This window comes from Opisthocomus hoazin, chromosome 4 (assembly GCF_030867145.1).
Source record: "Opisthocomus hoazin isolate bOpiHoa1 chromosome 4, bOpiHoa1.hap1, whole genome shotgun sequence".
Taxonomy (NCBI): Eukaryota; Metazoa; Chordata; class Aves; order Opisthocomiformes; family Opisthocomidae; genus Opisthocomus; species Opisthocomus hoazin.
In genome coordinates, this window is record NC_134417.1 from 94,683,845 (window position 1) to 94,707,429 (window position 23,585).

Genomic DNA, 23,585 nt, shown 5'->3' on the forward strand with positions numbered 1-23,585 from the left:
AAGAGGTATTGGGATAGCTCGCCGAGGAGGAAGGATAAGTCTAAAGAAAAGATGATCCATTATTGTATTGAGGTCTGGGGAGGGAAGCCTCTCACAAACCCGCAGGTACTTTGGCCCATTTTTGGGTCATTTGAGGACTGGGTGTGCCAGCAATTAAGTATATGGGTGAATAGTAAGAGACCACCAACCAGTCCTGAGGAAAGGGAATACGCAAGTATGTGGATAGGATTGGATACTAGAACTCATTTATTCCCTTTTAAAAGAGAAGAAGAAGCAGAAGCAGGAGTTATATTTGGTATTGTCATGATTATTGTTATAGGCTGTGAAAGTTTGGTGTCGTGTGTTGTGAGAAAGATCATACCATCTAACACTATTGTAGCACCTAATAATGGGGCCTTGATGTTTGTATGAAGTGCCTGGCTAGCCCCAGAATGTATGTGTATTATTGTGTTGTTATTGTGTGTTAAAAGTGCTGGGTGAGTGATTGGGCGAGCGAGATGCAGCCTGACTGCAAAGCGAGAGCAGAGTTCTGATCCGCAGTTTTGTGTTCTCTGCGAGGAGAGCAAGCCGGAGACTAAGGAAGCGTGTGGCAGACTGTGAAACAGGGTTGCTTGAATCAGGTATGAACCCCTGGTGTTCTGAACATGGGGATTTTTCATGTAACTCGGGGTTTTTTTTGTGTTTTGTTTGTGAGAAAAACATTAGGATATTATTTAGAGACGATTGTCAGTGTGCATAATGTGGAAATTAGTCTGATTGGGACAGGGCTGATCACTCAGGCCGACTTAAGCAAGCGATTTGAGGAAATTTAGGAAAAATTAAAAATCAGTGAAATTCAGGCAATAAAAGTATAGCTAGAGAGTTCTTGCTGTTACATGGGAAGGGACATAGGACAGAGTAGCACTGTGGTCCCTCAATGTGGAGCTCGTACTAGCTCCTGTCCACTTTGTCACCACTGTTGCCTATTTGTTCACACTCAGTGTTCAAAGTGTTAGAAGTACATTATTTTTGTCACACGGAAGACAGGGGTTTTAGGTCAATAATTGTCTTGAATTTAGGTGTATTTGCTGTGGGGTGAGTACACTTCTGCCCCTTCTGCCTTGGATAAGCTATTAGTGCTGTCGGTTTAATTAGACCGTATTCCTTAACTAGCAAAAGAGGAAGACGGGGAAAGTCCCTGCAGGATACACTAGGAGAGCAAACCATTAAATGAATAATGAGAAGTTAACAAAGTGGAAAGACAGTGGAAAAGAGCCTTTTAGGTTGTACTTTGGTTCACTGAAAAAAAATGTAAGAGGACCACCAGGCAGGAGTGTGAACAAAAAGAGACCTTAATAAAGTATTGTAATCAGTGATGGCTTTAGTATAAATTAGATATTAAAAAAAATAGCCCCCTAATGGAATCCTGAATTATAATACTTTGTTGCAATTGATGTTATGTTGTCTCGGTGCTTAAAGTATAAAAGTTTGGTTAAAGCCCTTTGGGCTGTATTTTGCATAAAATAAGAAAAAAGAACAAGAAAGTTGAAAGGATGTTGCTCAGCGTGTAGTATAGGGCAAAGATGTACTAAGTTGGATAAAATGAAAGATCCTGGAGGGATCATTTATCTAACCTGCCAGAACATTATTCATTGAGCAGTCAGCAAGTAATGCAGAAACTAAGAGTGGCAGGAATTCAGAAAGTTTACTAGACGAGGCTTGGAGAGTGTTTAGTAACAGGGAGGAGGAAAAAAGAAAAGATGAGCAGATGTTGTTAGCAGCGTTACAAGAGAGTAAAAGAAGAACTTTACTATATATCATCTTGTCATTTGAGATGATGTATGACGATTTCGGAAACCCAATAGAGGATCCAAAGGTAGAAAATACCCTTCTAAGGGAATATATAATTGAATTAATAAGAGGAAGACAAGATTTGAGAAAGAAAGGGCTGGTGGTACAACGACCTCCCTTAGATATATCTATACATAAAATTCAGCCAGGAGATCAAGTATTGATAAAAACATGGAGACAATCCTCATTAACCCCTCGTTGGGAAGGGCCTTTTGTTGTTCTTCTCACCACAGATACGGCAATTCTACGGCTAAGCGGGGCTGGACTCATGCATCTCGAGTCAAGGGGCCGGTGGAATCCACTCCCACCAAATGGATTGTAACACCTGATGATAACTGTAAATTTAACAAATGTAACATGTAGGGGATGTTATCACTTGAGGTGGTCAGAATCATTGCACAACTAAAACAAGTCTTGGCTCTTTGTGAATAATTGGGATGGTTGCAAGACAAGGGACTCCTGAATAATCCCTTTAGGCGCCTGGGCCTTGGGAGAACAGGTATGCAAACTACAGAGATAAGGAGGCTGCAGGATAATCTGAAGACCCCCGCCAAGAGATGCCAAACAAACATGTGCGACCGACATTACCATATATTAATGAGTTCTCGGAAAAACCATTACTATGATAAATATTTCTCGGAAACGTAATTAATATGTATGTTAACATAGCATAAATACCTAGTAACTGTGTCTCTTCGGTGCACACGTTTGGAGAAGAGATCCCCCGTGTGCCTGGCACTGTAATAAAGAATACCTGCTTAATAGTCTGCCGACTATTGAGTCTTCAACTCCGGCTTTTCACGGCATCATTTCTGGCACCCCAGATGGGACCCACCCTGCTCAGCTGCAGGACCTGCTGAGAAGAGGGCTCCCTAGGGTACCCCCGGGATTTCCCGGAGGGGCTCCTCGCCTCACTTGGATCACTGTGGGAGCAGACAAGGACCATGTAAACGAGTAAAGGTATTCTTTTTTTTCCTTTCTTTCTCTGTTTTGGTATGTGAGATCGGTCATTTGGAGAGTTCTCGCAAGTCGTAGGAGACGTCCTACGCTGAGCGCTGTACACCAGGCTACTAGTGCCTGAGGGTGTACGTCTTGGTACGTTGGTGCAGGCATGGGTTAAGCTTTGCAATTCTGTAATAATGTGCTTTTGGTAGTTGTGCGTTGGTACAAGCATGGGTTAAGCTTTGTACTTCTGTAATAACGTACATTCGGTATTGGTCCGCTTAGGAAACCCGCTTAAGTTGTACTTCTGGCGATACGGATTTGTTGGTATTGAACTTGGATATCGGATATCTCGGATACTGGCTTGTTAACGTACCCATCAGGCATCGTAAAACCAGACCAGAATATTAATTGTGACATTTTTGGAACGTGGTCAGAGCTGGACAGAAGGGGACAACAGATTAAAATTGTTAAGATAAAGACTAACAGAAGTACAGAATCAACAAAGTAAAATGGGGGACAGCAAAGCAGTGGTATTTTAAAGAAAAGCCCCTTAGGATGTATTCTAGCACATTGGAAAGCTTGTGTGACTGTGTATGAAGCCTCTGTGTGAAAGACAAATAAGTCAAAAAAAAAAAAAAAAAGAGAAAAAAAATGGTGAAGGAAAAAAAAGAAAAAAAAAACCCCACCACGTACGATTGGCACGTTCTGCTGATTTCCGGTTTTTGACTCAGGACTGTTGTATTTGAACTCTGATTCATCGGGGCCGTGGTTTATGATTTCTTAAGTATCAGTGCAGGGTCTTCCCATGGGGGGGTTTTGAGAGTCTCTCCCAGGATCTATATGGCAACACTGGGAAAAGTAGGGGGAAACCCCTCACTCGACAACATCTTAATAATGTATGGGGTTTGGTTTGCTTAAAGAAAATCGGCATGATTTAGGAATTGAATTGGGAATTTGGGGATTGGTTTTAAAATACTTACAAGTTGATATATATTGTGGGGTTACAAGTTCTCTAGTTATTTGTCATTGATCGATCATTTAGGGACTCTGGTTTTGGGGTATGCATTAAATATACTGTATATATTGTTTTGAAAGAGCTCTATGTATATAAACATGTTAACTGAAGTGGTTTGCATGTATATATTGTTGTACTTAGGTGATACAGTTTATAAACAGAAGGATTTTAAAAGATCGCTTCTAGGCTGTGTGTATGTGTGTGTGTGTGTGTTTTGTGTTAACTGATTGGTGGAGAAGTTGAGAAGTTATTTTATTGTAACATGAGCTTTGGAGGGAGGTGATGCCCTCACAAACAATTAATTGAGTTATGATATGTTGTTAGAACTGATGTGGTTTTGTGGACAATTAAAAAGTATTGGAGATGAAAAGTTTAACACGGTATTGAAAATAAAAAAAAACCAAAGGAAAACCCCTCTGGATTTTACAGAGGCTTGTGTAAAGTGATTAGAACAGAAAGGTATCAAGTTACAAGCTGCTTTGCTAGCTGTTGCTCTAAATGAAGAAAAAAAAAAAGCAAAGTTCTTAGAAGTTAAGCAACAGAAAAACAAAATGAAAAAGAGGGGAAACAAGGTAACTTTTTACAGTATGGACTACTAGTGGAGTGTGAATCAGAATACAATACTCCTGTGTTACCAGTAAAAACAAACAAACAAAAAAAGCAAAAATCAGATGGAACTTATCAGATAGTACAGGATTTAAGAGAAATGAATAATATTGTTAGGGGCATACACCCTGTGGTAGTAAATATGGTTTACGGTATTGGATTTAAATGATGCATTCTTCTGTCTGCCTTTAGCCAAAGAAAGTCTGAATTTATTTGCATTTGAGTGGGAAAATCCTACCATGGGTAGAAAAACCCAGCTTGCCTGGACAGTGTTACCCCAAGGTTTTAAGAATAACCCAACAATCTTTAGAAATCAACTAGCACGAGAACTTGAAGCATGGAATCCGCCCTCCAGAGATGGAACCCTTTTACAGTATGTAGATGACATTAATAGCAACTGAAACAAAACCTGACTGTATATAGTGGACTATCAGTTTGTTAAAGTTTTTGAGATTAAACGGGTATCAAGTCTCTCAACAGAAAACTCAGATGGTGCGGAAACGGGTAACCTACCTTGGATGCAAGCTGTCTGGACAAAGAGAACTAGGAACCGAACAGAATGAAGCCATCTGCAGGACTCCCCTCCGTCAGACGGTAAAAGAGCTCAGGACCTTTCTGGGACTGACAGGTTGGTGCTGGTTATGGATTTATAATTACGGAATAATAGTGAGACCCTTATGTGAACTTTTGAAAAACAACCCCACCTGATTGATCTGGTCCAAAGAAGCTCAAAACGCATTTCAGACACTTAAGAAAAATCTGATGAAGGCCTTGGCTCTGAGCCTGCCTGATGTTACTAAACCCTTTTGGCTGTTTTCTTATGAGAGACAAGGCATAGCTCTGGGGATCCTAGATCAACAGCTGAGACCCTACAAAAGAGCTGTGGCCTATTTTGCTAAACAGCTGGATGGAGTAAGCAAAGGATGGCCAGGATGTCTGCAAGCTGTGGCGGCGGTGGTCTTGACTATTCAGGAAGCCCAAAAATTCACCTTAGGCCAAAACATCACAGTACCGATCTCACACAGAGTACCAGCTGTACTGCAACAAAAAGGGAACTACTGGCTTTCACCATCCCAATTTCCACGATACCAGGCCACTCTAATTGAATCAGAGGATATTAATATTGTAGTAACTAATATTACGAACCCAGCTTCTTTTCTTAGCGGATCAATCTCTGAACCATCGGCACATGATTGCTTAGAAACCATAGAGACTGTGTACTCCAGCAGACCAGATTTGAAAGAGGAACCCCTGGAAGATGCACAGGACTCCTTGTTCACGGGTGGAAGCAGCATTGTCGGACAAGGTATTCAAGAGGCCAGGTATGCGGTGACAACAGCAGACGAAGTAGTTTAGTCTCAATCACTACCTGCTGGAATATCAGCTCAAAATGCTGAAACTATTGACCTAACTAGGGCTCTGGAGTTAACAAAAGCAAAAAGATAAATCTACGGACAGATTCCAAATATGCCTTTGGAGTTGTCCACACTCATGGGACAATTTGGAAGGAGCGAGGACTACTAACTGCGCAAGGGAAGCAGAATAAATCCTTTGACTATTAGAAGCTGTTCAACTACCAGCAAAAGTTGCCATCATGCACTGCCGAGGACACCTGAAGGGTAACACTGACCAGGAAAGAGGTAACAGGTTGGCTGACTCTGAAGCTAAACAGGCAGCAGAAAGAATGCGAGAGATTTTAGCCTTAATTCCAGATAACAGAAATAGAAACCTGAGTGACCAAGAAAATGTTGAGTATTCTAAAGCTGATGAAGAATTAATAGAGGGATTAGGAGGACAAATTCCATCCCAGGGATGGGACTACTGAAGTGATGGCAGAATTATAATCCCTGCTAAACAGATATGGGGGGTGGTTAAAGAAGAACACAATAGGACACACTGGGGAGCGGACTCCCTGTATAAATTTTTAAATCAGAAATTAATAGGGAACAATTTGTATACTACAGTCTGACAAGTAACCTAACAATGTGAAACGTGTTTAAAAATAACCCCAATACAGGTAACCAGGTACAATTAGGAAGTACTGGGAAGGGAAGTATACCGGGAGAACATTGGCAAACTGATTTCTCTGAACTTCCAAGAAAAGGAGGGTAAAGGTACTTATTAATACTCACGGATACCTTTTCAGGTTGGCCAGAAGCATTCCCTTGTAGAACGAATAAAGCAAGGGAAGTAACTAAGGTATTATTAAATGAAATAATACCTCGATTTGGGGTACCGACAATTATCTCCTCAGATAGGGGGACACATTTTGTGCAGAAGTAGTGCAACAGGTCAGAAAACTGTTAGGAATCAATTGGCAGTTACATACGCCCTACAGACCACAAGCCAGGGGGCAAGTAGGAAAGATGAACCACGTGATAAAACAACAGATAGCAAAAATATGCCAAGAAGCGAATCTATATTGGTACCAAGCATTGCCTATTGCACTACTTCGGATACGTGTAAAACCTAGGGCCAAAGAAAATTTGAGCCCTTTTGAGATACTATATGGGAGACCATATCAGGCTAAATATCAGGGGGAAGATTTGAACCAGTTGGGAAATCAGTACCTACAGAATTATGTTACATCCTTAGGAAAACAATTAAAAAGGTTTAGTAAAAACGTTTTGGGTACCAGGGCTAAAGGGTTAGATCACTCGATCCATCCATTTAGCCCTGGAGATTGGGTTTATGTTCACAGAATCACAGAATCACAGAATAGTAGGGGTTGGAAGGGACCTCTGTGGGTCATCTAGTCCAACCCCCCCGCCGAAGCAGGGTCACCTACAGCAGGCTGCACAGGACCTTGTCCAGGCGGGTCTTGAATATCTCCAGAGAAGGAGACTCCACAACCTCCCTGGGCAGCCTGTTCCAGTGCTCCGTCACCCTCAGAGAGAAGAAGTTCCTCCTCATGTTCAGACGGAACTTCCTCTGCTTCAGTTTGTGCCCATTACCCCTTGTCCTGTCACTGGGCACCACTGAAAAGAGCTTGGAAATGGAATGTTGAGAATTTTTCAGGTGATCCACTGAGAGAGAAGTGGAATGGACCTTACCAGGTATTGCTGACCACCTTCACTGCAATCAAGATTAGAGAACAACTGGCCTGGATCCATTATTCTCGAGTGAAGAAGGCTCCTAAACCAGGATGGATGGTTGAAAAAGCTGGCGGTTTGAAACTATGGTTGTGGTGGTAACTTTGTTAAACCTAGGCTTTTTAGTAAACGCTTGGAGAGAGAACTTATATTACAATGCAATTCAGATGATAGCGAATGCCACGGGGGCTAAGGATTGTTGGATTTGTACTGCCTTACCGAAAGGTGACATGAGACTCCCTTTATACGGGGTGGGATCCACTCATTGGAATTGTGATAATAATACTTGGCCCGAGTTTTGGAGAAGACACGACGGAGGATACTGCAATCACAACAACTTGAACTATATGACTGGACCAAGATTTGACCTACAGATATTAGATAACAACACCCAGATACTGGTCAGCAATAATAGCTGCCTATGGAAAGCAAGATCCAACACTTGTTCGTGCCGACCCCCCTTCCATACACACAAAAATTGTACTTGCAGGGATGGGTGGAATGATTATTGGATCAACAAAACTACAGTAGAAGTAGGAACTTGGGATTTGAAAGGGACAGATATGATACATATAGATTTTTGTAACAGAACCCAATTAGAAACCTATAGCCCCTCGAACTGGGATTATTTTAGGAATGTACCAATTGGCTGGGTAAACCGCGGAGCATTTTGCAGAGCTAATCTCACAGCCACTGATGGGCCCTGTAAATTACCCGACGGGTATTGCTGGCTATGTGGTGATGGCATTAGCAGAAAGCAGCTCCCTGCGGGTTGGAAGGGAATGTGTACCATAGGACATCTAGTCAGCCAGGACCGAATATATAATCAGTCCCAAATACCTAAAGGCATATTAAGAACATCATGGAGACGAGCCAAATGGGAAGACAACCCACTTGTAAGTAGGGGAACAAAATTTAACCTCTTGGCTCCCCAATTTAGAGTGGTTGAAACAATTATTCATGGGAATGATCACACTGGTCGTTTTAGGAATACTTGTTTGCATGTCTCTCAAATGTCTCCTTTGGTGTTGTCAGGATTCAGTTGAGACACACAGTGACTGGAAAAAGGAACAAGATTAGGCACCAAATAGAATTATTTGAAAATAATACCTACAAAATAGAATAGTGAGGATTCATAGCTTTCTAGCTACAAATCCTCAAAAGAAAAGGAGGGATTGATAACTGTAAATGTGACAAATGTAACATGTAGGGGATGTTATCACTTCAGGTGGTCAGAAACAAGTCTTGGTTCTTTGTGAATATTGGGATGGTTGCAAGACAAGGGACTCCTGAATAGTCCCTTTAGGCGCCTGGGCCTTGGGAGAACAGGTATGCAAACTACAGAGATAAGGAGGCTGCAGGATAATCTGAAGACCCCCGCCAAGAGACGCCAAACAAACATGTGCGACGGACATTACCATGTATTAATGAGTTCTCAGAAAAACCATTACTATGATAAGCATTTCTTGGAAATGTAATTAATATGTATGTTAACATATCATAAATACCTAGTAACTGTGTCTCTTCAGTGCACACGTTTGGAGGAGAGATCCCCCGTGTGCCTGGCACTGTAATAAAGAATACCTGCTTAATAGTCTGCCGACTATTGAGTCTTCAATTTCGGATTTTCACGGCATCAGTGGTGAGGGTCTCCTCATCCTGGAAGGCCTTGGGGAAGTGGGCACAGGCAAAAGGATGCTACCAGGAGTAGATTCACTGGTGCCCGACCAGGTTGCGCTTCTCGATGAAGCTCTTGCCACACTGACCACACTTGTAGGGCTTCTCACCCGTTTGGATGCGCTGGTGGGCAGTGAGGAGCTTCTTGGATCTGAAGGCCTTGGGGCAGTGGGCACAGGCAAAGGGGCGCTCCCCAGTGTGGATGCGCTGGTGGCTGACCAGGCGGCCCTTCCAGGTGAAGCTCTTGCCACACTGACCACACTTGTAGGGCTTTTCACCCGTGTGGATGCACTGGGGGGATTGAGGAGCTTCTTGGATCTGAAGGTCTTGGGGCAGTGGGCGCAGGTGAAGGGTTGCTCCCCAGTGTGGATGCACTGGTGGCTGACCAGGTTGCGCTTCTGCATGAAGCTCTTGCCACACTGACCACACTTATAGGGCTTCTCACCTGTGTGGAAGCGCTGGTGGGCAGTGAGTTCATTCTGGGCTCTGAAAGCCTTGGGGCAGTGGGCGCAGGCAAAGGGACACGCCCTGGTGTGGATGAGCTGATGTTTGAGCAGGTGGCTCTTCTGGCTGAAGCTCTTGCCGCACTGACCACACTTGTAGGGCTTCTCACCTGTGTGGATGTGCTGGTGGGCACTGAGTTCATTCTTGGATCTGAAGGCCTTGGGGCAGTGGCTGCAGGTGAAGGGCTTCTCACCGGTGTGCACATGCTGGTGCCTGGCCATGTTATGCCTGGAGGTGAACTGCTTGCCGCAGTCGGTGCAGCTGAAGGGCCGCGCGATTCTGTGCCTCCGCTTGTGCTTGGTCAGCGTAGTCTGGCTCTTGAAGCTCTTGCCGCACTCGGGGCACGTGGCAGGGGTCTTCTCCATCCGACCAGGGGCCAGGATGGGATGGAACAGGGAGCAGCCCAACAGGACCTCCTGGCTCCCACCCGGCTTGGGCATCCCGTGCCGACAGCTCGTCAAGGACTTCCTCAGCCTCCCTCCTCACTCCAGGGCCACCAGCTGCTGCAGAAGAGAGGGTGGGGTCACTGTCAGAGACAGGACAGGACGTGGGACGCTTCACCTTGATAAATGGCAAAAGTACCAAGCCAGCCCACCACCCTTCCTGACTGAAGAACACAGCTGATGGTCTGCAGCTCCCTGCACCATGGGACAGCAGAGGAACCTCACCTAGTTTAGCGCTGTAGTTAACACTGTGTTCCCGGGGATACATCCGACAAAGTCAGAGGCATGACTCTTACCAAAAAGGTGTCCCTTCTTTAGGGGGGAAGAGAGTTTCAGGCCCGTTGACCCGTCCATCAGGTTCATTTGGCTTCTCCTCCAAAGAGGGTTTTCAAGTGCCATTTTTTACACTTTTGAGATCTCTGGGGAGGTGGGACTAAGTCAATTATTACTGACAAAACCTGTCTGGGCTACCCCATTGTGGCAAGACATTGCTGCCCAGCTAGAGAAGCTGGCTGTAGAAGTGCGTCACATGGATGCCCACGTCACCAAGAGTCGGGCCACTGAGGAACATCAAAACAATGAGCAGGTGGATCAGGCTGCTAAGACTGAAGTGGCTCAGGTGGATCTGGGCTGGCAACATAAGGGTGAATTAGTCATAGCTCGGTGGGCCCGTGGCACCTCAGGCCATCAAGGAAGAGATGCAACATATAGCTGGGCTTGTGACCAAGAGCCGGACTGGACCATGGATGCTATTACACAGGTGATCCATGAATGTGAAACCTACACTGCAATCAAGCAAGCCAAGTGGGTGAAGCCCCTATGGTATGGAGGACGATGGCTGAAATAGAAATCTTGGCAGGCCTGGCAGGTTGATGCTACCACACTCCCACAAACACGTCAGGGCAAGCACCATGTGCTCACAGTAGTGGAAGCAATCACCGGATGGCTGGAAACCTCTCCCGTGCCCCATGCCAACATCTGGAACACCATCCTGAGCCCTGAAAAGCAAGCCCTGTGGAGACATGGAAGACCACGTGGTGAAGGGCTCCAAGCGAGGGATCTTGCTGGGGGAACCTTTTCTAAGGGGCAGTCCCAAGCATCATGACTGCCTCAACGAAGAAAAAAAGAAGGGTAATTGTCATAGGCGACTCCCTTCTGAGAGGAACAGAGGGCCCGATATGCCGACCGGACCCATCCCACAGGGAAGTGTTCTGCCTCCCTGGGGCCCGGGTGAGAGATATCGCTAGGAAACCCCCTGGTCTGGTGCGGCCCGCTGACTGTTACCCACTCTTTGTTGTTCAGGTTGGCTGTGACAAGGTTAGGGACAAAAGCGCAGGGGCAATCAAAAGGGACTTCAGGGCTCTGGGGCGACAGGTTAAGGGAGCAGGAGCACAAGTAGTGTTCTCCTCTGTCCCTCCAGTTGCAGGGGAAGAGGAGGGAAGAAAGAGGAGGAGTCAACAGATCAATACCTGGCTCCAAGCCTGGTGTCACAGGAAAAATTTGGGGTTGATCCTGGGTCAGTTTACCTGGCACCAGGCCTGCTGGCAACAGATGGGGTACACCTGTCACAAAAGGGGAAGAGGATCCTAGCTCAGGAGCTAGCAGGGCTCACTGATGGGGCTTTAAACTGGATGGGAAGGGGGAAGGGGATAAAACCAGGCTCACCAGTGAAAAGCCTGGGGGTGGCAACTCAGCTGCTAACAGACTGTGAGCTAGCAAGGACCTTCACTCTGCTGAGTCAGTGAGGGTACGGAGCAGGAAGCTGTGCGGCAGCAACAGTGCAGCTTCATCGGTGGATCAGCTCAAATGTCTTTCTGCAAATGCATGTAGTGTGGGGAATAAACAAGAGCAGCTAGAGATGTGTGCACGTCTGTGGGGCTATGAGATCATTGGCATCACGGAGACGTGGTGGGACAGCTCCTATGACTGGAGTGTTGGGATGGGAGGATACAGGCTCTTTAGGGAAGACAGGCAGGGTAGACAAGGAGGAGGTGTCGCCCTCTGTATCAAAGAGCAGCTGGAGTGCATGGAGCTCCGCCTGGGGATGGATGAGGAGCCCACGGAGAGCTTATGGATCACGATTAAAGGCAGGGCAGGGACGGGCGATATTACAGTGGGAGTCTGCTACAGGCCACCAGACCAGGATGAGCGAGCGGATGAGGCCCTCCATAGGCAGACAGCAGAAGCCTCACGTTCAAAAGCCCTGGTCTTCATGGGGGACTTCAACCACCCCGACATCTATTGGAGGGACAACACAGCAGGGCACAGGCAGTCCAGGAGGTTCCTGGAATGCATTGACGACAGCTTCCTCCTCCAAGTGATAGAGGAGCCCATGAGGAGAGGTGCAATGCTGGACCTTGTGCTCACCAACAACGAGGGGCTGGTGGGGAATGTGAAAGTCAAGGGCAGCCTTGGCTGCAGTGACCACGAAATAGTGGAGTTCAAGCTCCTTCGGGCAGCAAGGCAGGTGCGCAGCAAGCTCGCTACCCTGGACTTCAGGAGAGCAAACTTTGGCCTCCTCAGGGATTTGCTTTGTAGAATACTGTGGGATAAAGCCCAAGAGGGAAGAGGGGCCCAGGAAAACTGGTCAGTATACAAGGATCACCTCCTCCAAGCTCAGGAGCGATGCATCCCGACCAAGAGGAGGTCAGGCAGAAACGCCAGAAGGCCTGCATGGATGAACAAGGAGCTCCTGGCCAAACTCAAGCAGAAAAAGGAGGTCTACAGAGGATGGAAGCAAGCACAGGTAGCTTGGGAGGAATACAGAGAAATCGTCCGAGTAGCCAGGATGAAGTTAGGAAAGCTAAAGCCCTGACAGAATTAAATCTGGCCAAGGATGTCAAAGGGAACAAGAAAGCCCTCTGTAGGAATGTCAGTGAGAGAAGGCAGACCAGGGAAAATGTGGGCTCTCTCCGGACGGAAGCTGGAGACCTGGTTACCCCGGATGTGGAGAAAGCTGAGGTGCTTAAGGACTATTTTGCCTCAGTCTTGAACAGCAAGTGCTCCAGCCACACGGCCCAAGTTGCAGAAGACAAAAGCAGGGACTGGGAGAATGAAGAACCACCCACTGTAGGAGAAGACCAGGTTCGAGACTGCCTAAGGAACCTGAAAGTGCACAAGTCCATGGGGCCTGATGAGATGCATCCACGGGTCCTGAGGGAAATGGCGGATGAAGTTGCCAAACCACTATCCATCGTATTTGAGAGGTCATGCGGTCTGGGGAGGTCCCCACCGACTGGAGAAGGGGCAACATCACCCCCATTTTTAAAAAGGGAGAAAAGGAAGACCCAGGGAACTTTAGACCAGTCAGTCTCACCTCTGTGCCTGGCAAGATGATGGAGCAGATCCTGCTCAAAACCACGCTAAGGCACATGGATAACAAGGAGGTGACTGGGGACAGCCAACATGGTTCATCAAGGGCAAATCGTGCCTGACCAACTTGGTGGCTTTCTATGACAGGGTTACAGCGTTGGTGGACAAAGGGCGGGCAACTGACGTCATCTACCTGGACTTGTGCAAGGCATTCGACACTGTCCCACATGATGTCCTTGTCTCTAAATTGGAAGGACATGGATTTGACAGATGGACCACTCGTTGGATAAGGAACTGGCTTGATGGACGCATTCAAAGAGTTGCAGTCAATGGCTTGATGTGCAGGTGGAGACCAGTGATGAGTGGTGCGCCTCAGGGGTCAGTACTGGGGCCGGTGCTGTTTCATATCTTTGTCAGCGACATGGACAGTGGGATTGAGTGCACCCTCAGCAAGTTTGTCGACGACACCAAGCTGTGTGGTGTGGTTGACATGCTGGAGGGAAGGGAGGCCATTCCGAGGGACCTTGACAGGCTGGAGAGGTGGGCCTGCGTGAACCACATCAAGTTCAACAAGGCCAAGTGCAAGGTCCTGCACGTGGGTCTGGGCAATCCCAAACACAAGTATAGGCTGAGCAGAGAGTGGCTCGAGAGCAGCCCTGAGGAGAAGGACTTGGGGGTACTGGTGCATGAGAAGCTCAACACGAGCCGGCAATGTGCGCTGGCAGCCCAGAAAGCCAACCGTACCCTGGGCTGCATCAAGAGCAGCGTGGCCAGCAGGGTGAGGGAGGGGATTCTGCCCCTTTACTCCGCTCTCATCAGACCCCACCTGGAGTCCTGTGTCCAGCTCTGGAGACCCCAACATAAGAAGGACATGGATGTGTTGGAGCGGGGCCAGAGGAGGCCACGAAGATGATCCGAGGCCTGGAGCACCTGCCCTACGAGGACAGGCTGAGGGAGTTGGGGCTGTTCAGTCTGGAGAAGAGAAGGCTCCGGGGTGACCTTAGAGCAGCCTGCCAGTGCCTGAAGGGGCCGACAGGAAGGACGGAGAGGGGCTTTTCACAAGGGGATGTAGTGATAGGGCAGGGGGGGATGGCTGTAAACTAAAAGAGGGAAGATTTATGAGAGATATGAGGAAGAAATTCTTCCCCATGAGGGTGATGAGGCCCTGGCCCAGGCTGCCCAGAGAAGCTGTGGCTGCCCCCTCCTTGGCAGTGTTCAAGGCAAGGCTGGATGGAGCTCTGTGCACCCTGGGCTGGTGGAAGATGTCCCTGCTCATGGCAGGGGGGTGGGAACCAGATGAGCTTTAAGGTCCCTGCCAACCCAAACCATTCTATGATTCTATGGCACCCTCAAAAGAATGGAGTCAGGCAACGGGACTCATTTCTGAAACGACCTCAGGAACACCTGGGCCAAAGAACACGTCTTCGAGTGGGTGTAACACATCCCCCATCATGCACCAGCCTCCAGGAAAATCCAACGATGCAATGGGCTGCTAAAACCTACTCTGAGAGCGCTGGGGGGTGCGACCTTCCAACACTGGGATACACATTTAGCAAAGGCCCCCTGCTTTGTTAACCCCAGGGGATCTGCCAATCGAGCTGGCCCTGCCCGGTCAAAACTTCCACATCCTGTAGCATGGGATAAAGTCCCCGCAGTGCACCTGAAGAATATGTTGGGGCAGCCAGTCTGGGCTAGTCCTGCCCATTGGTGGGACTGCTTTTCCTCAAGGACCTGGGTGCACTTGGTGGGTGATGTGGCAGGATGGGGAAGTCCGATGTATACCTCAAGGGGATGTGATTTTCGGTGAGAACAGCCAATACTTTAAACTTTATGATGTTGATTGGTACATAATACTGCATGGCATCAATACCATCAGTTGCTGTATGTTCTATCAAAGGTCTTACAGTAAAATAGTCCAGATTAATGAAGGATGAACATTGACAAAACCGAGCAAAGTGCAGCGCTGATAGAATCAGACCTGGCTTCAGTAACTGGCACCCAGCAACTTCCACAAGACTGACATCTTCCAACCACAGACCGTGGGCATGGGCCACACCAGATGCTCCAGCTGTGAGCTCCAGATGCAGCATGTGACCATCCAACAGCACCCACCACCTCTCCTGCCCTGCAGGACTGTTGTGACAGACGGAGCCCAAAGTCATGGACTAAATTAACTCAACGGACAGTTTAGAGGGATGGCCCGTAGATAAAGGGACGGTATCTCTGGGTGTATATCTATCTCTCTAACTCTCAAAGACAGGAGAAGTGGTGGTGATTCACTGGAAACTGTAAGATCTGGGCATGACGTAGACGGTACACAATAAGGGCTGGATACTGTCCTGGGTTTCGCTGGCACGGGATTAATTCTCACAGGCATCTGGGAGAGGACACGGCCAGGAGGGCTGACCCAAAGCACCCAAACAAATCGGGTATTCGGTGCCATGTGACGTCATGCCCACGATAGAGCTGGCGGAGCTGGCCGGGGAGGGGAATGGCTGCTCCGGAGGGAGCTGGGCATCGGGCGGGAGAAAACAGCGTTGTGTGTTCCTGGCTTTGTGTGTTCCTTTTATCAGTATTACTGTTGTTACCGCTCCCTCCCTTTGCTGTCCCGTCGAGCTGTCTCCATCCCCACCCCCGAGTCTCGCCTCTTCCTTCCCATTGCCCTCCCCAGCCCAGCGCGGGAGCAGCAGGCGAGCGGCCGCGTGGTTCTTTGGTGCCGCCCGGGCTGAAGCCAAAGCTCAGCAAGTGCAAGCAAAAACGCGCCAGCTGGTTTTCGCCTTGGAAGAAGGAAGGAATGGCTCCCCCCGAGGCAGCCATTTTGGAGTGGGCCGAGGTGGGGTCGGAGGTAACGGTGGCAGCTCCGGCAAGCGGCTGCGGGGATCGGGAAAGGAAAGGTGGGGACACAGTGCTGCTGGCTTCTGCCAAGCCCCTGGGAGAGGGGTGTGGAAAGTCGGGCGGTGAAAAGCACGCGGGGGACCAGGTGGTCCACACCACATCAACCCCTTTCCTGGCTGCATTAGTCCAGTGCTGCAGCAGGCCGGATAGCTACTGAAGGGCCAGCAGGCCATGGACGGGGAACAGAGGGGACCCGCCATGCCCGCGTAGGGGGTAGAGATTGGCCCCAACCGGCTGGGTCCCCTGAAGTACCCCCGGCAATGGAGACAGTCCTGGGGCACCCCGGCCTTCCCACTGCACCCACTGCTCCCCCACGCAGCCGGCGCTGGGTGATCTGCACCGCTGTCCCACGCCCTGCAACCCCAGCACCCATAGCCCCCCACAGCTCAGCAGCTACTCCCCCCATGCCCTGTGACACCCCTGAAAAGCCAAGGTGCCTTTGCACGCCTGAAGCCAAACCTAGAACCCAGGCTTTGAGGGACGTGGCCTCCAACTTCACCTCCAGCCGTTTGCGCGAATAGAGGGAAACTTTGGGCACAAGTGAATCTGTGCTCCTGTCTGATGAAAAAATAAATTTAAAAGCTGATGGGAAGAGCAGGCAGTTGCCAGTGAGGTCGGGACGCCCCAGCACGGTTGGTTCCTCTCGCGGAGATGAGCCCTCACCCACATCCCCACGGCTCCCTCGGGACCCTGCTTCAGCCCCAGCTGCCCACTGCAGCCCCCTGACAGATCCCAGCCTCTCGCTGTGTTCCAACAAGTAGGGGCCAGCGAAGGGGTTCTCTACTCGCGAGCAAGGGGACGTCAGCCCTGAGGTGCTGCCGCCAGAGAGCAGTAACACACGCTGTGCTGCCATGGAGATCACTGCTTGTTGTCAGCAGCAAGAAGCTTTTCATTTACTATCTGGGAGCCAAAATACAGCAGCGTCTTCCCCTCTGTCCCATAAACCATTCTGACTGCATTGTGATTCATTTATTGTATTTCCCCTGCCCTGGCAGCCAGTCCTGCACCCACGCCTCTCCTGCAGAAGCTGCCGGCACCGCGGGGCTCAGCAGAGGGGAAGGGGCACTGGTGACAACCCTGCCCCAGCTGGCAAGTGTGATGGTGGCTGTGCAGGACATCCCAAGGCGGCAGCAAAGGAGGATCCAACCCACGCCAGTGAGGAGGCTTCTCAGGCAGCAGCTGGAGCTGAACCCAGTGGTGAAGAGGACACAGCCACCAGTCTCTCCCAGCCCATGGGTGGATGCTCTGGTGGAGACTCAAGTCCTTACTCTGGGTGACTCCCATGCAGACACCCCTGCAGCCGCCCCCCACTGCTCCATGCGACCGTCAGTGGCTGTTTTGGGGGGGACCTGGGTGCAGAGGTGGCCACAGGCTGGGTGTGCTGAGGCTCTATTAGTGACCCAGCACGATCCCCTCATCCCGCAACTGCTTCTCACAGCCACTGCACTGGAAGGCCTTGCGCTCCACCTGCTCCCCCACCAGGGATGGACACCCCTCACCCAACGGATGCCCTCTAGCACCGCCAATGGCCCCTGCTGCACCCGCTGGTGGCTCTTCTGGTGCTGCTTCTGACTGCAGGACTTGCCGCACTCACTGCACTTGCAAGGCTCATCATCGGTGTGGACGAGCTGGTTGGTGGTGAGGGTCTCCTCATCCTGGAAGGCCTTGGGGAAGTGGGCACAGGCAAAAGGATGCTACCAGGAGTGGATGCGCTGGTGCCTCACCAGGCGGCCCTTCCGGGGGAAGCTCTTGCCACACTGATCACACTTGTAGGGCTTCTCACCCGTATGGATGCGCTGGTGGACAGTGAGTTTATTCTTGGCTCTGAAAGCCTTGGGGCAGTGGGCGCAGGCAAAGGGACGCTCCCCGGTGTGGATGAGCTGATGTCTGAGCAGGCTGCTGTTCTTGCTGAAGCTCTTGCCACACTGACCACACTTGTAGGGCTTCTCACCTGTGTGGATGCGCTGGTGGGCAGTGAGGACATTCTTGGTTCTGAAGGCCTTGGGACAGTGGGCACAGGTGAAGCAACGCTCATTGGTGTGGATGCCCTGGTGGCTGACCAGGTTGCGCTTCTGGGTGAACCTCTGGCCACACTGACCACACTTGTAAGGCGTCTCACCCGTGTGGATGCGCTGGTGGGCAGTGAATTCATTCTTGGCTCTGAAAGCCTTGGGGCAGTGGGTGCAGGCAAAGGGACGCTCCCCGGTGTGGATAAGCTGATGTCTGAGCAGGTTGCTCTTCTGGCTGAAGCTCTTGCCGCACTGCCCACACTTGTAGGGCTTCTCACCTGTGTGGATGCGCTGGTGGGTAGTGAGGACATTCTTGGTTCTGAAGGCCTTGGGGCAGTGGGCACAGGTGAAGCAACGCTCCCTGGTGTGGATACGCTGGTGGCTGACCAAATAGCTCTTCTGGCTGAAGCTCTTGCAACACTGACCACACTTGTAGGGCTTCTCACCCGTGTGGATGCGCTGGTGGGCAGTGAGGACAGTCTTGAATCTGAAGGCCTTGGGGCAGTGGGCACAGGTGAAGCAACGCTCCCTGGTGTGGATGCTCTGGTGGCTGACCAGGTAGCTCTTCTGTCTGAAGCTCTTGCCACACTGACCACACTTGTAGGGCTTCTCACCTGTGTGGATGCGCTGGTGGGCAGTGAGGACATGCTTGGCTCTGAAAGCCTTGGGGCAGTGGGCGCAGGCAAAGGGACGCTCCCCGGTGTGGATGAGCTGGTGCCTGGCCATGTTATGCCTGGAGGTGAAACGCTTGCCGCAGTCCGTGCAGCTGAAGGGCCGCTCTATTGTGTGCCTCCGTTTGTGGTTGGTCAGTGTAGTCTGGCTCTTGAAGCTCTTGCAGCACTCGGGGCCTGTGGCAGGGGTCTTCTCCATTCGACCAGGGGCCGGGATGGGATGGAGCAGGGAGCAGCCCAACAGGACCTCCTGGCTCCCACCCGGCTTGGGCATCCCCAGGACCAGGGCACTGGGTGCCGACAGCTCCTCAAGGACTTCCTCAGCCTCCCTCTTCACTCCAGGGCCACCAGCTGCTGCAGAAGAGAGGCCGGGGTCACTGTCAGCGACAGGACAGGACGTGGGACGCTTCACCATGGGAACTGGCACAAGCATCAAACCAGTCCCCCACCCTTCCTGCCTGAAGCACACAGCTGATGGTCAGCAGCTCCCTGCACCATGGGACAGCAGAGGAACCTCCCATGCCAGCAGCCGGGCATGGAGCATCTAGTGCCAAAGGGACAGTGCTGCAAGAACCCCTCACCCCACTATATGGCCCCCCCTCGTACCGACCTGCAAAAGGGGTGTGGTGCATTCGCTGCGCACTGAGAGGGTCTGGCATGCACTGCATCTCTTCCCGCTCCATCTTGCAGATGATCTCTGGCTTGGGGGTGGGCCAGCCTGTCCAGAGCAAAGACAGAAGTAACCTCTCCTGCACTGCTGGGACAGCAACACCAGCTCCCCCGTGCCAGCAGCCCCACCATCTCCCTTGCTCTGCTCCTCTCTCCTGCCCCACTTCCCGGTTCCTACAGCCTCCTCTCGCCTCGCCCTTGTCACCTCCGCCACTCTCCTGCAGACTGGACGCCTGGGAACGGCTGAAATCTGCGCCAGGGGAGGTTTCAGCTGGACACGAAGAAGCATTTCTTTACTGAGAGTGTGGTCAAACACTGCAACAGGCTTCCTGCAGAGCTGACTGATGCCCCAGTCCTGACAGTGTTTGAGAGGCGTGTGGACCATGCCCTTAGTGACACGCTTTAACTTTTGGCCAGCCCTGAAGTGGTCAGGGAGTTGGACTAGATGATCCTTGTATGTTCCTTCCAACTGAAGCACTCCATTGTATATTATTCTATTCTATTCTGTTGTGTCGTATCCTATTCTCCATACCAATGACCACTCTCTGCAGGGTAACACCTGCCATCACAACAGCTACGTCAGGACTTGGCCAGTAACAGCAGCAGCAGGATTTTCCCTTTCAAGGGCTCCAGCTCAGTCAAAGAGCTGACCTCCGGATCCACCCCAGCCTGGTGGTGCCAGAGAGAGTCCTCACCCAGCGAGGCGACTGCCTGGTAGTTCTCCAGCATCACCTCCCGGTACAGTCGCTGCTGCCAGCCCGCCAGCTCTGCCCACTCCTCCGGGGAGAAGTAGATGGCCACGTCCTCAAACGTCACCGACATCTGCAGCAAGAAGCACCACCAGCTCAGCACACTCTGCCACACACTCGCTGAACACCTCTGCCCAAATCCTGCCACTGTCGGGCAGGGCTCCGGCAGCACCGGGGGCTCCGGCATCCCAAGGGCAGCACCGGGAGAGCTCGGAGCACCCAGTGCAAGGGAACGGCCAGGGCAGAGGGGCGGTGGGTGCACAGCCAGCCCACACAGCAGGGTCACCGGGGCTGCGCCTGACCCCCACCTTGCCGCAGCAGCCCGGAGCCCTCCCGTGCCGCTGGCTCTCGGCGGGGAGACGGAGGCACACACAAAGAGCGATCGGCAAGACGCAGCTGGGATGCTCCGGAGGCCGCAGGAGGGGCCTCTCCCGTCACCAGCCGCCCCGGCGCAGCAAGGACAGACGGTCCCTGCCAAGCACAGCATTGCCGTGAGCACAGAGGGCCAGAAGCTCACTCACCTGCCAGCAGCTGCCTTCCCTTGCCCCCAAGGCCTTCAAACCTGCCGCCACCAGCACCGACCGCGGGCACGGACAAAGGCGGCCCCGGGAGCAGCGTGGCCGCATCAGCCCGGGAGCCCGCCCGCCGTCCGTGCAGCACGGGAGGTGTAGTCCTGCCGCCCGCCCGGCCCCGCCCGGCCCCGCTCGGCTCGGCTGGGGGGCGGCTGCTGCCCAGGGCCCCCGGAGGGGATGCGGTTCCCCCCTCCAACCTTGCGGGATGGAGGAAGGCGGCTGCGGAGCCGTGCGGGCTTTTCACCGCCCGACTGTCCGCACCCCGCTCCCACGGGCTCGGCAGAAGTTGGCGGCGCCGCGTCCCCACCGCTTCCGCCCCGCTCCCCGCAGCCGCCCGCCGGAGCTGCCGCCGTCACCTCGGCCCATTCCAAAGAGGCTGCCTCGGGGAGAGCCATTCCTTCCTTCTTCCAAGGGGAAAACCAGCTGGCGCGTTTTTGCTTGCACTTGCTGAGCTTTGGCTTGAGCCCCGGGCGGCACCAAAGAACCACGCGGCCCCTCGCCCGCTGCTCCCGCGCTGGGCTGGGGAGGGCAATGGGAAGGAAGAGGCGGGACTCGGGGGTGGGGGTGGAGACAGCTCGACTGTAAGAAATGTATACACATACGATTTGTTCTGAAACCGGCAGATGGAGAAAGAGGAAAAGCCCCCTCCCTCTCCTTTGGTGTTTGCTTTATCACTGCTATGCAAGGACTGCAAAGACACTTCCTGACACATTAACAGATAATTTGCTCATCAAATGGAGCTGGTAGCCAAAGATTTACGTCTTTTGCTAAATGTCCAAACCGTAATGTTGTTTAACCACAGCAAGCTGTATCCTGTTATGTTAGCTGTAAATCTTGAGCGATATTCTATTGTGATAGCTGTAAGCCTTGAAATGCACGTTGACAAAATACCAAACCAAATCTCAGAGTATTGACATCCTGCTGAGCAAAGAAGCACGAATCCTTCCTGCTTCATGCTGAACCAGCATGACCAAATAAGAAAAGAAACTGATCCACAACATGGAGGAAAACTACGACCTTCATTCTCACGACCCCCAGAGGGACCAGGATGACCCCCTAGCAACAGTACGTGCAGCCGCAAAAAAAATATACCAGGATGTGCCACATAGATCCCGGAACTACTATATTATAAAGAGAGACTCTGATGGGGGGTGAGGTGCGGACCGTTGGCGGAGCAGGAGGCTCCCTGGCCGCCCAGCGCTGTTTTGCCTGCTTCGTTGCTTGCTTAAATAAATTCTATTGCTAATAAATTCAAAATTGATTAATTAACAATTGGCTCTTCAATTTGAATTCGTCACGGGAGGCGAGCTTCTATAACAAGTTGGTGCCGTGACTCGGATACAGGTTAATTTAGTTCGGGATCCAGACCCTGGGGAGGCGCCCCATCCCATCTTCGGATGGCCCCTGGGTGGACGACTCCTTGTTCCAACACCTGTACTACCGAACCCTAAATTTAAGGAAGCAGGCAAAAGAAACTGCAGTACCCCGTAATTTTTGTGCACGAAGACCCGAACGAAGACTGCAGGTTTCCGTTCGGTCGGGGTGGGTTTCCCGAGGTGCGATTGACCGAGACGTCCACCGGACGTAGTAGTCCACCGGGCAAAGCGAGTGCGGACCCTCTTGTAATGCGGTTCCCATTGCCTGCGAGGGCGTGGGCCACGAACAAGGGGAGCGTGTGTGTGAGTGTACGGAGGCACCTCGGAAGATGGGACAGGGGAAAAGCAAGCCCTCTGGACCCATGGGGAGGGGGAGGAATACCCCCAGGATGCCCTCTAGAGCTGGTGATGAGGTATTGGGATAGCTCACTGAGGAAGAAAAATAAGTCTAAAGAGGTATTGGAATAGCTCGCCGAGGAGGAAGGATAAGTCTAAAGAAAAGATGATCCATTATTGTATTGAGGACTGGGGAGGGAAGCCTCTCACAAACCCGCAGGTACTTTGGCCCATTTTTGGGTCATTTGAGGACTGGGTGTGCCAGCAATTAAGTATATGGGTGAACAGTAAGAGACCACCAACCAGTCCTGAGGAAAGGGAATATGCAAGTATGTGGATAGGACTGGATACTAGAACTCATTTATTCCCTTTTAAAAGAGAAGAAGAAGCAGAAGCAGGAGTTATATTTGGTATTGTCATGATTATTGTTATAGGCTGTGAAAGTTTGGTGTCATGTGTTGTGGGAAAGATCATACCATCTAACACTATTGTAGCACCTAATAATGGGGCCTTGATGTTTGTATGAAGTGCCTGGCTAGCCCCAGAATGTATGTGTATTATTGTGTTGTTATTGTGTGTTAAAAGCGCTGGGTGAGTGATTGGGCGAGTGAGATGCAGCCTGACTGCAAAGCGAGAGCAGAGTTCTGATCCGCAGTTTTGTGTTCTCTGCGAGGAGAGCAAGCCGGAGACTAAGGAAGCGTGTGGCAGACTGTGAAACAGGGTTGCTTGAATCAGGTATGAACCCCTGGTGTTCTGAACATGGGGATTTTTCATGTAACTCGGGGTTTTTTTTGTGTTTTGTTTGTGAGAAAAACGTTTGGGTATTATTTAGAGACGATTGTCAGTGTGCATAATGTGGAAATTAGTCTGATTGGGACAGGGCT

The 23,585-nt window shown here is 50.8% G+C and overlaps 1 protein-coding gene across 1 annotated transcript; it reads right to left on the reverse strand.

The window, feature by feature from the left end:
* Nucleotides 1–9,151: 9,151 nt before the first annotated feature.
* Nucleotides 9,152–21,930, reverse strand: LOC142361236 (uncharacterized). The gene is given in 5 exon segments (XM_075420073.1): nt 9,152–9,464; nt 9,467–9,882; nt 18,039–19,353; nt 19,610–19,717; nt 20,364–21,930. Coding segments are annotated over 5 exon segments (2,643 nt in total). The 5' UTR covers nt 20,905–21,930; the 3' UTR covers nt 9,152–9,201.
* Nucleotides 21,931–23,585: the final 1,655 nt, after the last annotated feature.